The 27,158-nt window shown below is 37.8% G+C and overlaps 2 protein-coding genes across 4 annotated transcripts in view; one reads left to right on the top strand and one right to left on the bottom strand.

Annotated features, from left to right (window-relative positions):
* The window catches only part of LOC140669737 (paired box protein Pax-6), an 87,702-nt gene that overhangs the window by 40,598 nt on the left and 19,946 nt on the right, over positions 1-27,158 (top strand). For all 3 annotated transcript variants that reach the window (XR_012047396.1, XM_072899803.1, XM_072899802.1), the window contains exons 5-6: positions 5,071-5,261; positions 6,162-6,271. Coding sequence is in view for 2 of the 3 variants with exons in the window: in XM_072899803.1 (XP_072755904.1) it covers positions 5,071-5,261; positions 6,162-6,271 (301 nt within the window). In the remaining variant the exon portion in view is untranslated. The remainder of the gene's footprint in view (positions 1-5,070; positions 5,262-6,161; positions 6,272-27,158) is intronic.
* On the bottom strand, positions 21,194-23,948 carry LOC140669740 (uncharacterized). The gene is made up of 3 exons (XM_072899806.1): positions 23,884-23,948; positions 23,281-23,730; positions 21,194-21,800 (listed from the first exon to the last, which is right to left on the bottom strand). Exons 1-3 carry the CDS (start codon positions 23,887-23,889, stop codon positions 21,309-21,311), a joined length of 948 nt encoding a protein of 315 aa, XP_072755907.1. The 5' UTR covers positions 23,890-23,948; the 3' UTR covers positions 21,194-21,308.

The raw sequence follows: 27,158 nt of genomic DNA, 5'->3' as shown, positions 1-27,158 counted from the left end.
ATACATATGAACGAGCCGTGGCAGGAAATACGCGACTACCGCGAATAAGCACTCGTAAAAATTGCAGCCGCATTCTCTGCGCGTTGAATCCCTACGCGTTAAAAGATAATATGTACACGCACTATTACGCGTGTAGGCTATGCGTCGTCCGTATACTATATCTCATGACAGCGATTAAAAATTCTCTTTTACTTTCGACAACATCCAATATGTAAAAATCCAATTTTACGCAATATACAAATAAAAGTGATGAATTTTAGCGAATATGCAGTTAAAAATCGAGTGTAGAATATTTTCCGAATTAAAGAAAATAGAAAAGAGGGTAATTTTATAGCAGATTGATATGTTGATTAAATCTCTTTACTTTTGCGTATACAATAAAGAATTATGTGTATGAAAGAAAAGTATTAATGATGTATAATAGATGCAAAAATGATTCTTATAACTCCTTTATAGATCGTTAAAACATGGTTTTCTCGAAACACCATGGTTTTCGTAGCGAAAGAGATTTCCCGTCGGGCAACTATCGCCGTGATGTCATGTGAGAGCAATATTATGACGTCTCTATCCAGCACCCTCTTTAAGAGATCGACCACCCTCGAGCTTTTCACGCTTCATGCTAATTTCATCGATCCGATGCCGGCTTCTTCCTCTCGCGCCGCGTTTTAAGCCCTCGCCGCGTGTCCGCCTTTGTGCGCACAAGGATGAAGGATAATATCTACGTTCCTTTTATATGCTATTCGCGTATCACATCGCCCGGCTCTATAACCGTGCAAAAATGTGTCGAGAATCCCATTGTCGACGATGAGCCAATAAAACACGAGTTCTCGCCCATGTGTTTTTCATTTTCTATCCCATCTTGATACCAGTTTAGATCATTATACCCTGAATTAATTTCCACTAATAAATAACTCTCCAAAGAATATGTTTTATTAATAAGTAATAATAATATGTTTAAATAATATTAATAAATGTTTTTTTTTTTTTTTTTTTTTTTTTTTTTTCTATATATATATAAGTTCTTCGTGTTTCATAAAAGTCAGCTTTAAAAATAAACAATTTGTCATTAAAATTTAATTCAGAAGTAGAGTAGCTTATAGATTATGCGTTTAAAAGAACTTTTCTATGGCTTCGAGATCGGTCCAAGAAGGAAGTGTCTCAAAGTTTCGCAAGTGCCTGCCTGACTCGCTACAAAAGCGGGACCATTGTGGTATCGATTTCTACAACGCACAACGATCTTCACGAATAATAACGGGGGTGACACACGTCGTAAATATATCGCAACGGTTCAGAAGCAGCCAGCATGATATTTGTGGTTGACGTCAATCAAAAAACGGTCAAACAGTCCGGACACTCGATGTCACATGAGGCGCCGATTGTCCCTTGACAGGCAGCCGTCGCTCGTCGGGTTTCTGGCTTTGTCGCCAAGTGCTTTCTTTGTGTACGACAATGACTTTTCATTGTGGATCGATTTTAACATCGGCCAACTTTACTAGCGCGGAATCATCGAGGAACCAACTTGCCTAATTGAAAAGATCGCCTGATGAATTTTTCTACCGATAAGATGCATACACATAGTAGAAGAATTGGTACAAATTTGATAGGAACAAACTTATTATTGAAATTAAAATTGGCGTAAAATTAAAATAAAACATTTTATTTTCCACTTTACGTGATATTTTTCTTAAAATGTTTATCGCATTGATTGTAAAAAATACAAAAAAATATTGTATTATTTTATTCTGTATTTTTATATATAAAAATACAATATGAAATAATTTTTATTTATATTTTTATTTATTTATAAAATATAATATTTCACATTGTATTTTTTACAATAAATATGATAAATATTTTTGGTCACATACTTATCAATAGATTCCGATTGAAAGCATACGTCATCGCATAAAAATCAACTTTATTATATAACTTTCTGTTTGTAAAAAAAATCAGGCATACACGTGAAATATATAACAATATAATTTAAGATCAGAAATTTATAATTAAATAGAAAATAGAGTATAATCTCGTTTCAATCTCATTGTCAATTCGTCATCTATCGGTCATCCTATTCGGATCTTCTCTTACGTCACGGAGATTGTTAATTTGCTGACGGAAGGCATTTGAATCTTCGAAGGAGCGAGGAGAGAGGATGTTTTGGACATCGGACGTGGATGTCGGAGACAAGACGAGGGGAGAGTGTCAGTGACGTCTCTTTCGCGTCAGCGGCGGAGAGACGACGAGATTGTGCGGTTGTGTGATGATGGTGGCCGTCGTGGGCGCCGAGGGGGACGACGCTCTCTTGCTCCTGCTCCTGCTCCGGTGTTGGGTCCGAGATGTCAGCTCGTTTCAATGCCGTGGAACCCTGACACCGGGTCTAACAAACCCCAGGGAACGAATATCTCCTATGACCGATCCGGTGTTCTGTCACCAGTATTCGCTAGCGACCGTCTATCTCGTCTTGTCTTCTAATTCGACGTATAATAAAAAAACATAAGCGTCGTGCAATGGATAATTAAAAAGATGTAAAAGATTTCTTTATTTTTTTGCATTTTTTGGATAACCTTTTATCTTAATATTGATAGTAGATTAATGGCTGATTTATTTTTGTAAAATGTTAGCATCCTATTTTTATGTTACATTTGTTTTATAATGGCTAAAAGTTTAACATTTTTTTTAAAGGAAAATATATATATATATAGAAAAATTCTTAATCCTTTTTAAAAGAGGTTTTATTAAGCGAAAAAGCGGGAGTTCAAAATATAGACGGGGGTATCAATTTTATATCTGCGTACAAAAATTCCTAAAAATTTTCTTATTTCACAATTGTCTTGAGTCGTAATACTTTTCGACGAAATTTTTATGAACCTATACTTTCTCTTAGAACCTTTAAAAATTTTTAATTTGAAAAAAAAATTTAACTCGTGGAAACTTAAGAAAATGTCCAACTAACAAAAGAACTGAAAATTTACTGAAATACTAAAATTTTTCCCAAATATATATAAATTTCTAAAGCTTTTTGCAGAAAAATTTTTGTCAGATCTCTATTGTATTGAAATTTTAAGTTTTTGTCTTTTTAATGAAACTGTCGGGTTTTTAATATAAAAAAAAAAAAAAGTTTTATTTGAGATTTATCAAAAATCAGTCAAACTAATTAATTAAAATAATAATAATTGGAGGATATTCTGTGTAACAATTTGTTACACTTTTGTGCTACAACTATTATCCGTAAAATATTATATTCTACGTGCATTAAAATGAATTTTGTATCGCAAGAACTTTTGTGAATCCATTAACTCTTGATACTTTTAACGACACGAAAGGTTCAAATTGAAAAGTTTGACATTTTACAACGCTTTTAATACGGCGTTGATCGCCACGACGTGCGTAGTATAACATAAGAATGCAAAGGAATAAATTACAAAACTATCGGCAGCAGGAGGACGTACCGCTTAGTTTCGTGAGAATTCTTTTACGACTTCGTCGGGATTTATACGAGCTGTAAGTGACAGAAGCGACCGGGCAGCCTGCAGAAGAAGACAAATAAAAGATACGAAAATAAAAGAACAAATCCGTCCTAAAGGACATCGTAAATTTTTCGCGCCCGTAGATATTTCATCGCTTTCGTAATCACATACACACGCGCAAAATAGATTGTCTATGTGTTACCCAATAAACAGAAACCGATTTATTATTTTATTTTTGTATTACACAAGTACGAATTCAATTCAAAATTATATCAATGAACAAAATTGAAATATCAAATTAAATAATAAGTATCAATTAAAAAATAATGGAATGAAAAAGCTTATTTAGCAAAAAGCTTGTAAATCTATGGATATATAATTAATTTTTTTAACGCTTAAATTAAAGCCTAAACACAAAATGATATGTCGATATCTCGTGATACACGTGTAATAGGAAATTTGTTCTCTCGGAAATTTCCCGTTGAAATTCTCATATCGAACACGATAGACTGTGGCGTTGTCGCACTCGAGAGCGATCGCGAGGTTCGGTATACGTATATGCGAATACGTAGGCGCGTAGAGAGCGTAAACTCGCGCTCCGCGAATGCGCGAGTGCGCGAGTGCGTACTTACGTCGGCAGAAGCCAAGTCCCCTTGGAGTGGCGCGGAGACGGATATAATTGAAGGCGGAGGTAATTAACTCCCTCGTGCCGCGCCAGCAGCCGCTCACCGCATCGTTTTAATTACCGCTCTCGTCGCATTTCATCGGGCAGAAGCGCTTCCTCTCCCCCTTCCTCCTAGGGAGAGAATCTTCATCACTTGCCGTGCATTTCTTGTTTATAATAAATCCGATATCGCGAAGAAGGAAAGAGAGGAAGATACGCGAAATACCATTCGATAATCCTCTAAAGGTGTTCCTTGAAAAAAAGAAAAAAGGGGGGGGGGAGAAATTTTTTACGACATTTTCCTACCATTTCAAACTTTGGGATGAGAGAGAAAGAGAAAGTAATTTAGTTAACGAAAGAGAAAGAGATGCAATTATAAAGCAAAGCAGAAAATATATAAGATTGATTAAATTTAGTTATATAATATAATAAGATGTGCTAGCTGTTACAATCTCATCGTTAATAGATTCCAGAGATTCTTTGAGATTTTTGTTTCAAGTCAAAGACGAAAACATTGACGAATAACGATATTTTATATTACCAGTGACTAAAAATAAATTATTATCTTATCTCAATTAAGCAGAAAAACACAAGTAAAACCTTATTTTTCGTTTAGCAAAACTTTGACAAAACTTGATTTTAAATAGAATTTTAGTTTAAAGTTGCGTTTACCTTTATCTTTCAAAATTTGTATAGTCACTTGATAATTTCACTGTATACACTAATAACTAATACAGAAAGATCTTATTTTGTTTTTATTCCTTTATATTTACTAACGCTGTGAAAATTGTACTGCGTTCTTTTTCACAAGAAGCGTCTCAAAATACACGATACACGAATGAATTAAGTACGCAGATGACGGTTGCACGTTCATTTAATTATGCCGCGAAGTGTATGGTTAACCTGTTTTACACACCAGTAAATGTATTCGGGTTCCAGGTGTCCTCGATCAACAGGGTACTGAGAAATCTGGCCGCGCAGAAGGAACAGAGGCAGCAGCAGCAGCAGCAACAGCAAGGGGTGGGCGCCGTGGGGGTTGGCGTCGGTGCCGGCAGTCCAGCGGAGAGCGTTTACGATAAACTCAGGCTATTAAACGGACAGACCACCGGCTGGCCACGTCCCAATCCCTGGTAAAACTAAAATTCAAATATATACTCGGTGTGCTTGGTAAATAGCATTATATGTAGAAGCATTATATATATTCTATGAAGGTAATTTAACTATGAAATATAATTTAACTTACATATAAAAAAAGATAATTTCTTCTAGATTTTTTTATATACTCCATTTTCTCCAACACGTCATATGTTATGACGTGTTAGAATGTATGAAAACTATAAAATCAATATATAACATTATGACGAAGATAATAATTTCCTATAGATTTTTTATATACTCCTTTTTTTCTAACACGTCATAAAATATGACTCCTGTTTTTCTAACACGTCATATATTATGATGTGTTAGAAAAAAAGGGAGTATATAAAAAATCTATAAGAAATTATTATCTTCGTTATAGTGTTATATATTAATTTTATAGTTTATTATAATATGTTAAAATACTTTCTTAATTTTACGTTTCTCGAAATTGTGACATAATAGAGATTGGAATTTTTTATTCCAATCTCTATTATAAAAAAGAAGTATGAGAAATAATTACTTTTTTAGAAAAAAATGTTTTGCTGAATATGTATATCAAAGGCAATAAATTTTTAAATTTTTTATTTAATCTTCAACTCTTCAAATATAATATAACAATAAGATACCTGCAGACAATCGGTCTGCAAATGATAACAGAGACGACTATACAAAGTAAATTATAATATATTATGATTGCACTGACAATGAGATGACTTTGCAACGAAACGGAACAAAATTTTAAGCTTGTCATTTAATTTAATTTGAAGTTTTCAAAGTTTCTTTTTTTATAGGTTGCGCATAAATTTTTTCTTTTTATAAGATGAAATTAATTCTTATAGTATAATTACATTTGTTATACGCATTTGTTAAGAGCAAATTATTATTTTTAGGTATCCATCGAGTGCGGGAAGCCCTTTTTCGTCAATACAATCTAGTTTGAGTCCGAGCCATTGTTCATCTCTGCCACCAGATCCAGCGGACATATTGCACGCGAAGAAAGGTAAGTCTATATATTATCATAATTATCGTGATTTTCGATATTTTTTTCAATAAGCACGGACTCTCGTTTAAATAATCCTGTTATTAGAAAGAAACGAGAGTTCGATGTTGAATAATATTACACTTTGTTGAAAGCATTCCGTATTTTTAGACAAGGCCATTATAGGGGAAGATTTCGCACACGAGAAAGCCTTCGACAATTGTTGGCGCACGGTATTTCCGTGTTTACTGCGTTAAAGCGTTAGCGTGAAACGCAAATACGCGTGTGGCGTAGTGGCCACAGGCGGCAGACGGGACGGGAGCGTTTTAATTAATTAATTTGTCGGACCAAACGATACTAATATCAATGTAATTCCGTCGGTGGGTCCCGCGGTTTGCCGCACGCGTGTGTGCGCAACGCTTTTCCGGTAATAATTTTCCGGTAACGTTTAAGCGTGGTCTTCGAAGCGTAGAGGAACAGAGAAACGCGGAACGAAACACAGAGAGACAGAGAAAAGGAAAGAGAGAGAGAGAGAGAGAGAGAGAGAGAGAGAGAGAGAGGGGGGGGTCGAATAGACTGGTCGGGGGTCGAGGGGGTTGCGGGGGGTTGCGCAGAAACGTGGTTGCAGTCGACCGACCAACCCACGCGAAACTACTCCACCTCCGACATCGCGTATTCCCGCTTTCTCTCCCCTTTCCCGCTCCCTCCCCCCCCCCCCTCGTCCCCTCTATCGCACCGCATTCCCTTTGCCGGCACATCAAACGCGTGCGATTTCTTTTTCCGCGTTTTCCCGTCGCCACCGTCTCAACACGGGGTGTGTCAGACGCAACGAAAAAGAGCCTCTCTGATTTTTTATTTATCGTGAGGTTCATCCCGCAGGTCTTGTCGTCGAAAGATTCGCGATTGTTTGCTATTGCAAATCTATATATATATAATAATTGTGACAAAGTGACATATAATTGAGGATATTTTTTTGCAACAAATATTTTACGTAGGAGTCAAGATTTTTTTCGTAGTACCTATAATTGCATAATTTTGTCATACATTTTATGTCTTAAGGAAAGTTCTTTGAACCAAACTTAAATGATAAGCATTGTTAGGATGAATAAAATTTTTCTTCTCATTTTGAAATGATTATGATAAAGAATACACTCTAGAAATTTAAACAATTTACATGCTAATAACATAAAAATCGCTTTGAAAAAAGTAAATCAGAAATTGCATGGCAATGCACTTGGTATAAATTAACAAGTCATATATGAATCAATAACATATTTTGCTATTGACCACGTATACGCATTGTTATATTATACAACTGACTTACGATTATATTAATATCACGATTGGGAGGAAACAACCTCTTTTACGAATTATTAAAAATATTAATAATATTACATAAAATTTCTCTCGCACGTAAAAATAACACGTGTTTTCACAAGATTTTTACGATGCAGCGCATATTATTTTGTATTATTTCTATCTTGTTAAAGGGAATGGGAAGGAGATTTACAATCAAATATGGTAACTGTTGCGAGCGTTCAACCGCATGCGGGCCCCGGGGGCCGGATTATCGATACGTTGCTGCGGGGGTGGCACCGTTTATAGGATAACCCGTGTCAGAAGGGTTGTTTTATCTTCATCCTCGTTCCGCTACCAAAATTTCTCTTTCTCTCCTCGAGCGTCTATTCTGTCCGCGTATCCTCCCTAAGTATCTCGACTGTGTTGTCGATGTATCGGTCGAAACGAAAGACCCGACGAGACGCCCCCGGCCAATCACGCAACAACCACCCTTCTACCTCTCCCACCCTCTCCCTGTTCCTCGGAAAAGCAAAGCGAAAGCAGATTACGGCGCAATCATCGCGCGAGCTGCAGGCGCCGCCTGTCTCCCCTCGATAAGGGGGGAGATTTTCGATCTGGCCTGCTTCATATAACACATCTTATACGTTAGATTTAGACAGACTATCAAGACTTTTATTTTTCATTGAAAATTTCGTGTACAATGCAAACTATATATTTTTTTCTCCAAACTATACACTCAATTATATTGAATTCTATTGAACAAGATTCATTTTTTTTAAATAATAATCGCCATTTTCGAAATGCTAAAGAATACCATTATAAATAATGTGTGATTATAAATATCTAACAAATATCTATTTACAATAACGAAAATGTGAAATAAATACTAAATTGTATGAAAGATATTTTTTTGCATATTTTTCTTTATTAACATTGAGAATTTTGCTACACAATTTTCGCTTTTAACGTGATAAATCGTTTTATTTAATTATTTGCAACGCATATTGAAATCAAGCCTTCATCGCCGCATCCTTCTAAGCACTCTTTTATGTATACTCCTCAAAGGGAGTTATTTAAGTCTTCAGCGGTTCTCACGGTTCTCTCGATAACGTCGATACCTTTGTGTCGAGAAGGGGTGAGAACGTCGCGTTTATCGCACTTTCTTCGCGCTTTCTATAAAGAGTTGGCGGTAAAGAGTCCAGCAAGGATACACACGAATGTATTTTCCCCTTTTTGTCGTTGATTGCAAAGAACACCGGTATTTTCATTTCCTTCTTAACGAGAGTTACGAAAAATAGATCAGTAGAACAGAAATTTCCCTTGAAACGATTATAATACCTACCTAGGCAAAAAAACTGTAATTACCTTGAAGATAATTCTGTCGCTCTTTTGTTAACTCTTTTTAAGATACGCTATTCAATTTTCAATGGTTATAAAGACCATTATATTGTTACAACAAAATTTTCTGTTTTGGCTTTGTAAAAATTTTCCAAAAAATTTTTATTTAAAAATTTTATTTTAATTTTTATTTAAAAATATTTTATTATTACAAAGATAAGTTGCAATTGAATTGAATTTGGATAATTTATTTGACGAGTTTATTCGTACTTTTTTGCAAAAAGCATCAAGACATTTTTATATAAAATATTTCATTTTTATGATAGATTTTATTGTTTCTTAATGTTTTTTCTGATATCGTCAAACGAGCGAATGAATGAGATGATTATAAAAAAAAACATCTCTTGAAATCGACCGGTCATATGTACATTATCGTATAGTTGCCGTGTCGTTGACGTCACACTAGGTTGTCTGGTGAGACTGATCCACAATGCATCTCGGGGTTGCATTGTACCGAGTTGCGCGAGACGAGACGAGACGAGACGAGACGAGACGAGACGGCGCGGCGCGGCGTAGAGGCATGCGGAAGAATTTCACCAGAGGATGACGAGAACGGAATATGTATATAGAGGCGGGTGGAGCAGACACAGACACAGAGAGAGAGAGAGAGAGAGAGAGAGAGAGAGAGAGAGAGAGAGAGAGAGAGAGAGAGAGAGAGAGAGAGGGGGGGGGGGAGAGGAGAGGGTCGAGAGGAGATAGGAGACCAGCGAGACAAAGAGAAAAAGGAGAAATAGGAGAGAGAGAGAGAGAGAGAGAGAGAGAGAGAGAGAGAGAGAGAGAGAGAGAGAGAGAGAGAGAGAGAGAGAGAGAGCGCGGGAAGAGTTTCCATCGTGATCGAAACGAAAGGGGTTCGGGTCGTGGCAGCATTGTTTTTTCACCTCCGGGTCCTGAACAGGCGTCACTGCGGAGGAAACATGCGCGCACGGGATCAAACGCATGTCTACGATTTCAATATTGCTGATATATGCAGTGTTTTCTGTTATCTAGATGAAGTTATATTTAGATAATCATTTGGATGAAGCAGTTGCTTTATCTTACCTTTAAGATAATTTTGCAATCAACAAAACTTACAATTAGTCCTTAATAAGCACTTTTTAATATGTTTGATTCTTAAATTTATTTCCAAAGGTGACTCAAAGATAAGATCCAATCATATATTAAAGAATCACCTAAGCACTTACTAAACGCTGAGTTTTGTTCAACCCAATCAATGCTTGATAAAATGTATCATTCAGTATATGTAGTATATACACTGACTCTATGGTATCAGATTCGAAAGCAGCATGTTGCTAGTGTTTTGTATTATACGATTATAATGTTTTCATTTTTTCCTTAATTATATTTTTTAAAGAAATGTTATCTTAAAATCATCAAGATAAGATGCTTTATAATTTTATCTATTATCTATTGTCTAGATAAATTTGAAATAAATCATCTTTATCTTATCTGAAACAAGAGACATTGTATGTCTTATCTTATTTTTATCTAGATGACTTGAATGTTATCTACGTGAAACACTGGATATATGCGACAACGTACATGGTATGCGAGTTATTGACGACGTATACACGAACGTATTATTTTTGCCACTAACGTGACCTTATTTTCATGGTCACGTTGTTTGCTTAATTATTTTTCAGTACGTTATAACTGAAATTTATGCAAAATAGGAAGAATCATAGCATATGTAGTATTAAGTGAAGGAATTTCGTTACTTTCACTATCGTTTTTTTTTTTTCTAGTTTTTGTTCGAGATGTTAAATCTCGAATTTTTTCCGATTATAATCATATAAATGAAAGAGAATCGAATGCAACTAACGTTACAGACGAGCTTTAAACGAGAATGATTGCTCTGGATTTGATGGCACGCTCGCGTATTCAATCTCTCGACGTCACGAATGTCGGATTAATGTACTTTTATCACTGTCTAGATCCTTGTACTCGCGACCCACGGGTTTGAGTCTCCCTTGCGAGTCCCTTCTTCCGTTGGTTTTCTCGTTTGCTTATCAAAAACGCACATATATATGCCTTCTGCGGCGTATTCGCTGATCTCCGGTCGAGGTAAAACAATATAATGGGACTGCCTGCTGCTGCTGCGTCCGCTGCCACGGGATCGAGGGTGCACCGAGAGCATTATTGTCGACCTTCTTTATCTCGCGAACCCAATCTCTCGCTCTCCATCCGTCATCGCTTTTTCGCTTTACCTTTCTCGTGGTCTTCTTCGCTTTTATCTCTCGAATTTTCTCCCGGTAAAGGTAGAGATACGTTATGTATCTATCTTTTAAAAAGTGATTATCTAGAGTACTACTATATTGGTTAGTTTAAAAAGCTAGGATGAATTCATTTAAAATCTCTGCTAAAATTTTCATATTAAAATTGTCATTTCTACAGAAATATCTTTCGAGAGATAACTTTGACAGATTCCACGTAAAAGCTGCATTTAACATGGCATGCTATCACGTATATCGTCATTGCTCTTTCCAATTTGACCGCGGACCGATCCTTCTCACTTCTGGCGGGAAATGGCTTCTCGATCGAGAATCCCCGAACCTTGCTGCATTTTTACGATCGAGTTTGAAATTCGATATAGACCGAGAGATTTCCTGATGTGCCATACCACGATATCCGGATATATCGTGTCATAGATGCACGTTGCCCCGTTCTATTTCAGGATTCCAGTGCTCGATGTCGCATACACCTCCGTACACGACAGGGCACGGTAGAGCATTACGTGGGTGACGTATAAACAGGAATATTTACGAGGCTCTCTCTCTCTCTCTCTCTCTCTCTCTCTCTCTCTCTCTCTCTCTCTCTCTCTCTCTCTCTCTCTCTCTCTCTCTCTCTCTCTCTCTCTCTCTCTAGTCGGTAACTTTCTATGTGTGTACGTATTATATATATATATATGTGTGTATCGGTGCGCATTGATGCAGCGACGATGCACGACAAGAGAGAAACTCTATGCATTGGATTCGCAGGTCAGTGGGTTGTCGCGTCGCGTTCTATCGCGCCTCGCCTCGCTTCTCCTCGCCTCGCCTGGCTACGCGTCACTCGAGCCCGATGTCACCGCGGCTCGATTTATCGCGTCCGTCAATCTGCGAAGGCTGACCTCTCGTCGAGTCTCGGGTTACCTATCTACCTACCCACCTACCTATCTATCTATCTATCTATCTATCTATCTATCCATCTGCCGCGCTGACCGGTAGGCGCGCGTATACCAACGCGCTGTCCCCTTTGTCTTCCGCTTTATTTCCCTGCGAGAGAAGCTAATGCGAGAGCCTCGCACGCACGCTCCGATAGAAACCGTGACAGTCAGTCGTTATACATTACGTTACACAAGAAGGAGGAAAGATATCTTGATTGTGTTACGCACTCTTCTCTTTCTACGAAAATTTCGACGAATTTGAAATTCTTATTTTTCCCTTAGTTTATTTTTTTTTATTGTGAGATTAATTCTTTTTAATTCTCATTCGTGGAACATTATTATAAATTTAAGATTCAAATTTTACTTATCCCTAGTTTGCGCAAGATTCTAATATAAAATATCTAGATTCTTACTGATTTACAACTGTATCTACTTGCACTTTGACAATTTTGTTAAAAAATAATTTAACAATGATTAGATCACAATCATAATTACAGTTTTTTTTTTTTTTTTTTTGCTCAAAAATGTTATAAAAATGCATCTCTTACATATTCGAAAACATGTAATCAAAAATCTGTGTAATTTTTCGATTAGATTCAATTAATCACATTTTTCAATCGGCGTTTTTCATCCATACACACAACCTTAATTTACGCAAATCTTTATTTATACAGTATTGTGCAATACAGAGTAAGCTGCCAGGAATGAATTTGCTTAAACGACGGAATGAACCATAAATTAACGCGGCGTGACGTTTAGATTCCGCTGAGTAAAGGTGTGTCGATTAATAATGCGTTACGGTGGTCTATCTCTATTCCCTCTTCTCTCTCTCTCTCTCTCTCTCTCTCTCTCTCTCTCTCTCTCTGTACCGGTTGCACAAATTTCTGTTGAGATTTGCGTATCGAAAACAATACACTGATCCTCTCCCTTCCATCGCGTCCGAGATATTATTCGGAGGTAATCCCTAGGATCGAATTGGCATAATCCTCTTTGTGCCCGATATTTCACTGTGCAAAATCGCCAGCGCGATATCGACTTCACCGCATTCGCGGCGATACGAGAAATTTCGGTTGTCGATTCATGTTGGGCCGAAATTGTGCGAAATTTTGCGGCAGAATGTCGTTTTAGATAAAAAAAAAAAAAAAAAAAGAAACAAACTTGTCACATGTACACATGCATTTTTCTCATGCATTTTTCTCATGCATTCAATGAGGAGAGAATTAACTTTTCCACGTATCGCGAATTTGTAACTTTTGTGGGAAAATCCATCGATATTGTATGAGTCTATAAAGTGAGATTACTAACTAAAACAAATATAGAATTGATAATAGGCGCTCGATAAATAGAGCGATTCCTTTATATTTTATCGAAAGTTGAAATATCTTTTTCTGTTATTTTGAACTTAATTCTAATACGCATTGTTTCCTCTTGCATAATTTTAAAAAATATTTCAATATATAAATATTTGCTGTTAAAATATTGATCTAAATATTAATATAAATATAAATATAGGGAAATGCTACTGGGAGAACCGTATTTAATTAAAACTAAGTGAAAAATTATTTTAACGTTTATTAAAATAAACGAGAATAAAAAATTATTTTTAGCACAAGCAATATCGCTGTTCATCAAATTGCATTTATTAACGAACACCCTATACATATGGTGCACTAACCACATCGTATTGAGAGAGAGGCAGAGAAAGCGAGGAAAAGGGCAATTGCGGACGCGGGAGGGCGGAGGGGGTGTCTACTCCCTTCGATTTTGTAATTCCTACGTGTGTTGCGCGCAAATCATTCCGCTCGGACCGTTCGCGGTCTCGCCATTACAGACTTTCGACCACACGCGGAAACCGCGATCGAGGAGAAATTCTTTCCCGAGCGAACCAGTTCGCAAAACACATATAACGGAATCTGGAGATGAAATTCCTACGCACGTTGCGACGGCTGACGTTTTATGTTTCTCTGATAAAAGCTACGGTTGTTTCCTGTTTTACACCAAAATTCTCGCAACGTTGATTTTTTTTTTTTTTTATTCTTACTATGCTAATTTTAATAACAATGGTGTAAAAAAATGGTTAGCTAATAAAATAGCTAAGATGCATGAAATAAAATTTAACAGTAAGCAAGATAATAGGGAAAGATATATACAAAATTCAAATTTTTTAAAATAACATGAAACTGAAATTTGCGGAAAAATCTAGAGTCTGGAATGTATAAGTATAACCTTATAAAAGATACATGTTCGATGCACATTTTTAATTACATTGTTATATAATAGTACTTTTTCATCCAGCGATTAATTGTGTGATGACACTTGTGCGATTGGATCCTTATCTTTGTTCTTCCCTGCATCTTTATATTCCATCATTTACCAGCGTATTCCTTAACGGAAGGTTAACGGAGGGTTAACGGGGTAAGTTCCCTCTTACTTCCTCTCTCCCTTCCTTCTTTGACTCCGCTCAACCTTGCGAGCATCCGTCAACTCGCCGTCGTCTATCGGAAGGGTAGTAACGCGTGAGAGAGTGACAAAGTGGAATAAGAACGATAAGGGCGATAGTGGTACTCGATCTATCGATTTTAACTCTAAGGTGTCGCGCTTACGTCGACGCACCTCTTTTTTTTTTTTTTATAGATTTCCAATGAGTCGTAAGAGACTGAATAAAGAGGCGCTAATTGCGGACGCGTTTTTCTCCCCCACGTGTCGCTTCGACTTCGTAGGCCTCAACATCCGACAATCCGTCGAGAGTGAGAAGGGGCTGAGGGCCGGGGAGGGAGGGGAATGAGACGCCTGAGAGGGTGACAAAGTGTCTCAGCAGCCGCGAAGAGAGGGCGGACGAGGCAGCAGGATCTCTTTCTCCTCACACGCTATTTCCTTCGACCCCTCGACGAGACACACGGGTAGGGTTGACTGATCTGCCTCGTAATGCCAATCGATATACACACAGTACACACAGCGAGAACCCACCCCCCGGTGTGACACGTCGACCGACGTTCTTTTAGGCAACGTTCACACGAGCCTCGCGAATACCTTACTCGCCCCGTCGATGTATCTGCGAGGGATGAGGAAAGGTTGCAAGGGGCAAGAGTTGAACTCACGTACGTGACGAGTGTATGAATAATGTCGAGATACACGCAACGTGTATGTGTATGTAAGGTTCCTTTTCCACGACCTAAACGGTCCTTCTTGCCAAAACAGTCGCAAAATTCTATTGTTAATTCTAAAAAGAGTATTAAGTATGGAGATCAGTTAAGAAAAGAAGATTGTTTAATATTGTTACTTGATTATGTTGTTGAAAACTATGTTATTTGGATTTTATATCACTCAATTATATCTATTTATATCTACTTATATCTAGCGTGCAATTGTTGTCTATAAATTACAGCAAGTTGAACTGCAGATTCTCCTAATTTTACAGAATTTTACATAATTCTGATTGTTTTCTTTATATTACAAGTCGTATATAAAGCTGAATAGGGTTCTGTGTGAATCTTATCAATTATAAAATTTTTCTACTTTCTGTTATAAAACCGTATAAAATGAGTTAAAAAAAGGAAATATGCGATTGATACAAAGGGCACTGATTGTGAGTTTAAACTCTGCGTTTTCCGCGGACTAGAAGGATGAGCACAAGAGATGAGAGGCACCAGGTTTTGAGCCAAACTGCTACGCGTCTGTTTTCCAAAAGAGACACTCCTATAAGAATCCAACCTACGATAAACGCGTCTGCGGAATTCGTTACAAGTCGCTCGGAATCGAGAAATTCGTTCGACAGTTTTATCGCGTTTTCCCTCGCAATCCATCGACATTTGATGTCAAGATGCATTCAACTTATCAAGCGATGAAATAAATTAGCATTAAAAATATATGTTTGTTAAAATATATATTTTTAATGCTTTATTAAAATATATCAAGATTATATTTGTAAAAATTTGTTGACAAAATGTTACAAGAATACTCAATTTATCAGATGTGATAAGGATTTGAAAAGGATAAAGAATTAAAAAATTTGAAAATAGCAACATATAAATAAAGAATTTCTATATAACATAATAATGATTTGTGTTAAAATTTTATTTGATACAAAACACATTTTATTATAATATATTGTTATCAAATTACCGAATTAAATTCGATTAATTAATGTAATAGTATTATTAATAGATAATATTATTATTAATATCGCGATGAGATGAAGCAAGATTCGTTTGCTTGTTGAATTAATCCAATTAATATAATCTTCTCATATTTTCATTAAAGGGAGAGAAAAAGAAATTCGAATATGCATTTAAATATGTGATTAAAATAATATTTAATAATATAAAATTATGAAAATAAGAGAAATGTGTTGACGTATATCATATACATGGTCGACGAACAATGAATTACGTAAGATTGTAGTTCACCGATCAATCACCCATAATGTTGCATAATGTTTCAGCATTGCGCACTCACGCTTATTGTGCGCTACCTGTCGATTGAATTATGTTCCTCGTGTGTGCGGAATTTCATATGATTTTATTTCATGATTGACCTAATACTGCTGTTTGGCAGTACAATAATAGTTAACGGTAAAAGTCATTTTAGAAAAGAAAAAAATGTTTTTTAAACAGAGAATTTTTATTTTTTAATTTTTTGTATTTTATCAGCAGTTATATCATTGTTTTATATAAAGAAAATTTATTCTAAAACATTTTTGTTCATAAAATAATTTAATAAAATTATTAAATATAAAGTTGTGAATATATCAAAGTATAAAATTAATTTTTATATTTAATTCACAATTTCGAAATATTTTTATTTTTCAATCAACGGTTGATATATGCAATCTCTCTGTATGAAACATCACCGCAACAACAATGACTATAGACACCGTATTCCCCTTCCTTCGTTGAATTCCTTCGTTTAATTCGGCGATATTAATCAAAGAGCGACTTCTCTCTCGTCATAGCGTGCTTCATTGTTTTCGGTACTCCCTTCCCGATTCAATATCGACATACCCTGTGACGCAATGCGTTTATTCGCCATCGTTACGCGTCCATATCCACACACGCATACAAACATACATATATGGTACGAATTCGTACGCGATATATGTAGCTCGTGAAAACTGCGAGGGATACGTTGACACACAAGGAAGAAGAATCACAAAGGTTGACGACGTCGTTGCGATCGAACGAAAGCAGGTGCCGACTTCGAAAGAGCCGGAAAGAATTCGACGTGCTTGACGACGGGGGATCTCCAATCACCGTCGACGGTAGTGCACTCGCATATTGAATGCATACGCACAACCACGCACTATTTTCCTCTCCTCTTCTCTTCCGTTGTTTTTCCATTTTTTTTTTCTTTTTTTTTTTGTTTCTGCGAACCTCGTCGTCGCGTGGGGTTGCTCGAAGAATTCCCGAATAGTGAATAGAGAAGTTAAAGAACGACAATATAAAACACGGAGCGTGCGGGGGAGAATGTTTAAGAATACCATTAGGTATTAACCTAATACATAAAATAAGACAAGAAAAAGTTTTGCATCTACACAAAATTTAAAAAACAACCAATCTCGAGAAATAATCGAATAGTCGTGAGTTCTCGACTTATGTCGAAAACTCGTGACTATTTTCTTCGAATATTAATAAATCAAAATTTTTTCGTTTCTTCTGTACTGTATAAAAGAGAAAAAGGGAGGGAGAGGAGGAGAGAGAGAGAGAGAGAGAGAGAGAGAGAGAGAGAGAGAGAGAGAGAGAGAGAGAGAGGAAGAAGGTGGAACAAAAATGAATTTTATATATATGAAAGAAGTTTCAAACTTTATTTTATTGGAATGAAACATCATGGTGTGCAAATATTTTATCGCCAAGCTAACTATTTTGAATCGACCATGCAGGAAACGCTCGTATTTCTTCCCTCTCGAGTCCTGAGAATCTGAGGAAGGACATCGGTTTGGCCGCGTTCCCACTGACATGACGCCGCGGGAGCCTCCCGCTATTTTCTTAATCCGGCACCGTACAAACAAGCGGGCGGTCCGCGGTGTGTGTCCACGCTCACATGCAAAAATACACGCGAGTCGCCGCCATCTCCCCCCAAGCCGCGAGAGAGAGCTACCCCTGTAGATGTGTAATCGACGTCCTCCACCATTACAGAGCCAGATGTCACCGCTGTGTTTCTCGTTCTCAGCGTCTTTTCTTACAACTACTCTACCCTCCTCCGGTTTCTCTCTCTTTGTTCTCGTTCCTTCTCCAATTCATTTTTATTAACGTCTCCCCCCCTCTCTCTCTCCCCCCTCTCTCTCTCTCCCTCCCTCCCTCCCTCCCTTCCTCCCTCCCTCTCTCTCTCTCTCTCTCTCTCTCTCTCTCTCTCTCTCTCTCTCTCCCCTCTATTTTTTCCTTCGCGACTCTCTCCTCAGGTGCTCCGAAACTATAATCGTCTCTCACAGTCGATTCGATCACGTTCCTGGAATCTTTGTTTCTCGCCGATCAAAGTCGAGACCGGTCGCCAAAATTGACTTTTCTTTTCTCCTCTGATGCCACGAACAAGTTGTTGTTACGCAAAATACAGATTTTTTTTTGCTAAAAAGTTATCATTTATTTATTGTCATAAATTTATAGCGCGTATCAAACAGATATTAGGTTTATATATGTTTATAAATTTACTAAAAAGTACTTATACTTTATATACAAAAAATTTGTTGTCAAAAAAAATATATAATAGATATATATATATATATATATATATATTAATTATGTTAATGACCCAAGTATGATATTGAGGGATTTTCTTTTTTTCAATAGTATAATTGATAGTTACAAAAATATTAAAAATATCATAACTATTCATTTAATTTCGTTCTTTGAAGTGATTTTTATGGTGAAATTGATGATACCTTTTTGAGATATAAGCGATATGCAAAACTTCCGATAGAGATATGCATGTATATTACGTTTCTGCCGGATTATGAAAGTTAATCTTCTCTCCCTCATCGATGCTTCATGTTGCACGAGGAACAAGATTACTGAAAGAAATCGCGAAATATTATCTAGCTGATATGAGGCTTATAAAAAAACTCATTCATATAACGTTATAATTGAGCGGCAAAAAATTGTGGGAATAGATTTTTTATTTCAATATTGCTGGACTCGATTATCTTAAGATTTTTTTTTTTACAAATGTTTTTTACAATTATTCAGCAAAAATTAAGCATAGTGAAAAAGTTTATAATCCAAATGCAAAAGAATATTCTCTTTATTTTCTTTCATATGTAAATCTATCCGACATTTCAATATTTTGGTTAAACATTTTTTTTCATTAAAATGTTTTATTAGTTTCAAATTAATAGTTGTTCTTAAAATATTATCGGGGATGATACTGAGACAATGAGACAATGTAGTCGAAAGATTTCTTCAATCAAAATCTTTTTCGCTAAGGATTAAAAACTATGAAAAAAATTCGGATACTCATCTCGAGTTTAAATCGTCAAGGAAGGACAAATTGTCGAGCAAAAGGAAGGAAAGGAAAGAGAGTGAGAGGGGTTGCAGAAAAAAAAAGGAATGGCACACGACGGTACAACTTCCCGAAAAATTAATATCCCGTGGAAAGGAGGGTGCACCGGCTGGTTGGCTCTCGGGAACGCTTCCATGCTCGACGGGGTGCAGAGGAGCGAGAAAACGACGGATGGCGAAGAGCGGCAAATGAGAAGCTGTGGAAGAAATTTTGTTTTCCAAAAGCGCTTTCCAGTGAAGAGATGATCCGGTGGCATCCGAAGGAAGTGCGAAAAGGGATTAGACGTATCTCTTGCGAGCCAAGTTTCCAACGAAGAACTCGTCTAAGAACGAGATCACCGATTTGCGTTTCCGAGACTCGGCCGACTAGTGGAATTTAATTGGGCCTGACCGCTTGACCGGATTAATTAATCGGCCGATTGCGCCTATCGACGAAATCTCGGCGAGGATGTTTGTGCTTCTTCGGGCTATTTGCTCCCGAGCTGCCGGAAGGTATTCCTTTGTTCGGTTTGACTTGATGGTCCGGTTGAATTCTTAAGAGCGGTTTGTTGCCGGTGAACCTTAATTAAAAGTTTCCGTTAACTCGGTGAGCATAATTATACCTGATATGAGATATCTTGGCGAAGGTTGAAGCTGCAGATTAGAGTTGCCATTTTCTTTCATTATTTTTTAAATGTTACAAGATTTTTTTATTCAATAGAGTTGTTAGCTTAAAACTGTTGTATAATTTGTATACAATTTTACTTATTATAGATTTTGATTTTTTATTTTATATATTTGTTATGTATCTTTTAAAATTCCTAAATTTAGGATAAATAATATAAAATATATCATGAAATCGGTCATAGATACAAAAAAAAATTGTTACAAATTTGTGAGATTGCAGAATTAGATCTATTTCAAGTTCAATTGGAACGTATTCGATTTAAACGTATCTCTCAAAACGATAGCGTAAACATTTTGTTTTTGTTTTTGTTTTCCTTCAAAACGCTATGTACATACCACTGGCAAAGAACATTCAAGACGCGCATCGGTCGTTGTAGTAAAGAATAGGGAGAGATAACGGAGTGCGCCGAAAAGAGGAGAGGAAAAGAGAGGAGAGTTTGTGTGTGTACGAGTATGTGTAGGTTGGAACGCTCGCAGTAGAATTTTGGGAGAATTCTGACGGGGGATTGGTCGTGTCGGGAGTGAACTTATGAAACGCCCAACCCTGGTGCCGGTTGCCGGTTGCCGGTTGCCGGTTGCCGGTTGTCGGTTGCCGAGGTTGTCGAGCGAGATATTAAATTTCTGGAATTTTGCGGTTAGGCACCGTCTACATGCCGACGGATCTCTCTCCTTCTCTTTCGCATCAATACATCTACACTCACGATCGCATGCTGAAGAAATTCCTTTAATTTCGTTGTAAAATAGCAAGTCTCAGTTGAAACAATTTTCGCAAATACAGATTCTTGTAGGATTATCAGTTATAGATTATTTAATCTCATTATGATACCTCTATGGTATATGATACGAGCCACAGTAGGTTAATAAATAATGACCACGTACACAACGTAATCATGGCAAAAAAATGGCTCTACGATCACAGAGTTACAAGCGACATGAAAACACAATAGAAAGTCTTGTTAGCATCAGCTTTATTACGTCATTACTTTAATCTAATTGCGAGTACATACAACAACCTATGCAACATGTACAATACAATTTACAAGTTGTCGAGTTTGAGACAACTGGTTCATTGGAAAGTGAGTAGGAATCTGGACTCGCTATTGGCTGCCGGTGTTTGATAGTTAGTCGTGTAGGTGGTGTAAGAGTTACTCAGAGGGTTGGTCAGAGGCACCACTCTCGAGGGGTTGTTGTACTGATATTGTACCTGCGCGGTCACAGGCTCGATTTCAAGTTTCTGCGGCCTGGCGTCCGCAGGTGCGACCTCGGCGGCAATCGGGGCGACTTGGGCGACCTGGGCGACGGACAATTGCAAGCCTGTTGGCAAGATCTGCAACTTCTGCAGGGGCGCGTACGCGTAGATCGGTCCGCGAAGAGGTTCCACGTTCTCGGCGCGGATCTTCGCGAAGTACTTCATGGCCTCGACGTTTTGCCGACTGATGTATCGCACGCGTTGAAGACGACCGTCGGGAAGGGCCAGATAGTATTCCCCGACTTGCTGAGGTTGCTTCTCGTCCACGTCCTCGTCCTCAAGCTCGTTCACCGCGTTCACGGGCTCGGACTGAAAGAATAATGTTTTATTTGTACGTAATTGTTTACCTTTACATTATCAGTCACTGATCATCGGTGACCGATATTATTATTATTATTATTATTATTATTATTATTATTACGTTACATGCTCTAATTAAAAGAAAAGAGAGAAAAGAGTGCAAAAAAAAAAGAGTGTATTTTAATTGTGTTTATGAAAATATATAGATAGAATATATTGATAGAAATATTAATAGAAGCCAATAAAAGAGAGAGAGAGAGAGAGAGAGAAAGAGAAAGAGAGAGAGAGAGAGAGAGAGAGAGAGAGAGAGAGAGAGAGAGAGAGAGAGAGAGAAAATGTATATTATGAAAAAAATGCGTATGCAAAAATCTATTCTCTGTAATGTCAACATTATTTGTAATTACAAATTCTCTACAAGGTTTTCTAAAATTGTTTTGCTGTCAAGTGTGTTAAAATATTTATTATAAATGGCACAAAAAAAAGGTTTGGTGCGACGTCACGGTATAAATTATTTGCTGAAGAATTAGTCAAAGTATACATGTTAAATAAACGGAGCGATTCCATTGACAAAGTATTTTTTGGTAAAAGCAGATTTCTCAGGGTTTTTTTTTTTTTTTCAATATCTCGCTAAACAGAAGGCAGCGTAGAGTCGCAGACGACCTCGAATCACGGATGAATGCATTATGGGTTGTGTCACGCCGGTGACAGTGTCTTCGAATTTGGTACGGGCATACACGTGCTTGAGACTCGCGATCGAAAGTAAACGACGCCTCGAATACTAATGTCGTTAGGATAAGCGGGAGAAACGACGAGAACGAGCGAGCGTAGAAGATTGAAAAAGAGAGGAGCCTCGTAGTGTCAGTGCGATTTAAATTCCGCGGAACCGTCTACGTTCCTAGGCTCACATGCCAACGGTGATGCTTCAGCGCGTTTCCTCTCCAAAACGAGATGATAAATCTGTTATGTAAAATCGGAGAACGCGTACGTTTGGCATCTGGAACTTGGCGCGTTAAAGCTGCAAAATTTTCTCTGCGATTTTTCCGTTAAAATGTCTAATTAATGTGTAAAAAAATTGTAAGTAATTAATTTAGTGCACATGTAGATGTAAAGACACAGAAATTTTATACAACTTTTTTTCTAGAAATCTTGTGTACATACATAATTTAACGATTCAAATAGTCAATTACATTCTTAAGGAAATATCTCATATACTATATGATAAACCACGATGATTCGATTTACACGATATCTATATATAATATAATAATATATAATATAATATATATACACACACATATATATATATATATAAAATATCGATAAATCGAATGTTACTTTCTTTCGATTTCTTTTTGATGAATTTAAAAATTTTTTTACAACAAAAAATTGAATTGGAAGCCAAGTTTCTTCATATTATTTTGAATTTATATTAATTATAATATTTTAATCGAGCAACAACAAATTGACATTGATGCTTCACTTTACTCACCTCGGATTCAGTGATGCCTTGAACGGTGGACACTTCTTCCTCTACGGTGGTGTTAGGTGCCTCAGTCGTTGTGGACTCTTCCGGTATTCCGTATTCTCGCTGAGGCTCAGTTGGCGTTCCATATTGTTGCTGAGGTGCACTTGGTCCTGCGTATTGTTTCTGAGGCACATCAGGCGATCCGTATTGTCGGCGAGGTGCACTTGGTGCTTCATATTGCCTTCGAGACGCGTCCGGCGTTCCGTACTGTTGCTGAGGCGCATCCGGCGCTCCGTATTGCTCTTGAGGTTGTCTTTGAGGAAGATTAAAGGATGGTCCCGCTGGTTTCCAGCCGGAAGCTGGATAAGGCGCGGCCTCTTCCTGTTGGCGGGCAAAGTAGTATTGTTGTTGCTGACGATATCTCGGCGGCTCGGCAAAGACCACAGCGGCCAAAAGGACGATGTTGATGAATACCTATTTTCGAAGATCGATCAATCACATCAATTGGCTGAATGTATAATATTATTGTAATAAACTAATCAACAAAAAGGTTTACGTAAATCGCAAATTTTTCAAAAACTGACTTTCTATCAATCGCAAAATATTTAATACAGAATCGATGACTACCTTCATCGTTGTACGATAGTGGTTGGCTGTTGTGGTTGTGTTGACGAGCTGACTGAACTCGGATGGCCGACGTTGGTGTATTATATACACCCGTGTCCCGTGTTCTGCATATCTAAGGAGGATACGCGCCCAGGGTAGCGCGACGCGCGTTTCGCTGGCCGACGAATGACATTGGCCTCTTAAAAGACTGATGAATCCTCGATCATTGTTGGCTCATCATCCGGTCGCTCGCGCGCGTTCACCTTCGTCTTTGTCGGCGAGCGGACGCCTTTTTCAACATAAAAGCGGCGTTTCTTCAATGCTCGATGTACGACCAGCTTCTTCGTCTTCCACGACTTCCAACTTCGCCTTTCCCAACTTTGCTTTTTCGCGCATTGTGTTTGTTCCGGTCGTACAAATCGTGCTTCTGTTCTATCGACGATTAAATGTAGAAAGGTAGAAAGGTTCGATGTGTATATGCTTGCATTTGTTACACCATTTTTGCTATATTTCAGCGAAACGCATGCATTTTTGTGAAATATTTTTATAATGTATTTATCGAATTTTTTCATTAACATTATTACAAGATTTAAAATATTGGATGAACATTCTATCTCGAAAAAAAAAAAAAAACACAATATGTCACATATTTAAATTCTATTAAAATAAAGTCTAATAAGAAATTAATTAAAGAATGAGGTTTATTATTATTCATATTATATTGTCATTAATGTTTTAAGGCATTTTTATTCAGCTGGACTCATTATAATTTACAATGAGCATATCGTACGTTCGCTAAAATACGTCTGCTACCAAGCATCGTATAGAAATGCTCCAATTTTGCATAATGATTTGAATTTTAAGAAAAACGTTCTCGACTTATCTAATCCATCATCGATGTTCTCATCAGCCGTGACCGACGATCGAGTTAGTTAACATATTTTACGGGTCGAAGCAAGACCGCGTTATGCGACGATTACGTCGATGTAATTTTAACTCCGACCGTGCGGCTCGTCATGCGTGGCATGCGTGTCGTACGTGTCGCCCATTCCATGCATGGATTTCGCCGGCGCGGCGCGTGACGATGATTCGCGCTAATCAATTCACCGACGCGGCGTACCCGATCTGACCAGCATCCGAGAAATGAGGAATGGAATCGCCCGATGCACCAGGGTCGCTCGATCGATCGATCGCGACAATACTTAGGAATTTATAATGACCGATCTCTTTCTCTCTCTCTCTCTCTCTCTCTCTCTCTCTCTCTCTCTCTCTCTCTCTCTCTCTCTCTCTCTCTCTCTCTCTCTCTCTCTCTGTCACTGCGAGAGATACGTGCGTACAACGAGCTCCTCGATCGGCGTTCACATCGTTCGTACGAAAGGAGACTTTTAATCGAATTATACATCAAACTTTTGGCAGACAAAAGTAACTCCGATAGCATATTTTATGAGTATTTAGTATTTCGTGGTCTAAAATAATTCAATAATTTGTACAATCTTATAAGATCTTATTATCACATTCAAAATGTTTATTAAACACGAGTAAAACAAATTTATAAGTTCCTGAATCTTTTAAAAAAATATTAAGTTTCTTTTTTAAATATTTTAAATAAATAACATCGTTTAATCTTATACTTTTTTATTAATTCTTTTGAAATTATAAAATTATTTAATTTATAAAAAATATAGCTCTTCGATCTTTTACAAGTATATATATTACATATGATTTGCTTTCAAATAATTCTCCATGCAAAGAGAGTTTTAACAAGATGTATCCTGGATATTGTTCTCCAACAATGTGACTTTAAGAGAACTCGGTCCGCACCCTTGGCCGGTCCGATGTAGAAGACGGTGGAAAAAGAGTTCGATTCGCGACTACGGAAATCGCGAAACTCTCTCCAACGCGACGCGAAATAAACGCGCCGCTACTGCACAGGGGTTGACGGGGACCGCGAGGGTACACGAGGGGGGGACCGATCACGGTGGTAGTCGCGCCGAGTCGGGCCGAGAACGAAAGAGGCAAAGGAGAGAGAAAGAGAGAGAGAGAGAGAGAGAGAGAGAGAGAGAGAGAGAGAGAGAGAGAGAGAGAGAGAGAGAGACGGTACGACGGCGGCGGTGGAGGGGTGGGCCCGGGCAAAGCAAATTATTCACACTCAACGACTCCATTTCAATATCGGGCCGAAGCCCAGGGACAAAAGAAGGGCGAGATGCCTGTCTCCCTCCTGCTTTCGCTTTGCGCCGCTGCCGCTGCCGCTGCCGCTACCGCTGCTCGCCTCTGTCTGCAGCCTGCAGGCTTAACTCTCTTTTCCTCTCTCGCTCTGCACCCTCTCCCCTATATCGTGACCCTCTTCTCTCTCGATCTGTCTCTCTGTCTCTCTGTCTCTCTCTCTCTCTCTCTCTCTCTCTCTCTCTCTCTCTCTCTCTCTCTCTCTCTCTTCTCTCTCTCTCTCTCTCTCCCCCTCTCCCTCTTCCTCTCCCTCCCTCCCTCTCTCTCTCTCTCTCTCTGTCCCCCTTTCTCTCTTTCTCCCTCCCTCCCTCTCTCTCTCTCTCTCTCTCTCTCTCTCTCTCTCTCTTTCCTGTTGTTTTCGTTATACCCGACGTTTTCTATTCTTGCTCTATCATCTAACCCTGGTGGCATGTCAGCCTGGTAGTGGAAAACATCGGGAAATATCGTGGAATCGTGACATCTCGACTTTTCATGCGAGACTGTCGAAAGCTTTGATTCTTCTTTCCATATTCGGCAATACATTATTAAAGTTCTAACACAGCAAACTGTTATTATATATATATAAGATATTCTCTTTTTTATATTTATCTCTTTTCCACTTGTCTGAAAAATGCAATATTTTTTATGCGTCTGTTAAAAAAAAAATCAAACACTTTAATCATTACTCTATGTATCTTCTTATATAGGTATATATTATTAATGTTATATTAATTTGCAAATAACATTCTTTACGTAGCTAATATTGAATGAAAAACTGCAAGGCACTTATTAGACGCATAGTCACTTTAATCGTAGGCTATTGCATCTCGTATTATTCGTAAGACATTCTGGCCGACTTTATACCGAAGAGTTTACCGAGATCGTCAGCGCATAAATCTGTATTTTTAAGAGAGGCCAAAACGGAAGTGGAAAGTCAGGATTGCAGTCGCGCGAGTGAAAAAGGAAAACAACAAGACTGTAAGATAGAAAGAGAGACAATGAGGCACATAGGTTTGAGCCTCGTAATTGAATATATTTAAGCGCGGGAGGAACGTTTGTGCGGATTCTCGGCTTACAAGAACCCCATGGCGAGG

This window comes from Anoplolepis gracilipes, chromosome 9 (genome assembly GCF_047496725.1).
Source record: "Anoplolepis gracilipes chromosome 9, ASM4749672v1, whole genome shotgun sequence".
Taxonomy (NCBI): domain Eukaryota; kingdom Metazoa; phylum Arthropoda; class Insecta; order Hymenoptera; family Formicidae; genus Anoplolepis; species Anoplolepis gracilipes.
The sequence above is the reverse complement of the archived record's forward strand: the minus strand, read 5'-3'. Positions and strand labels throughout refer to the sequence as shown.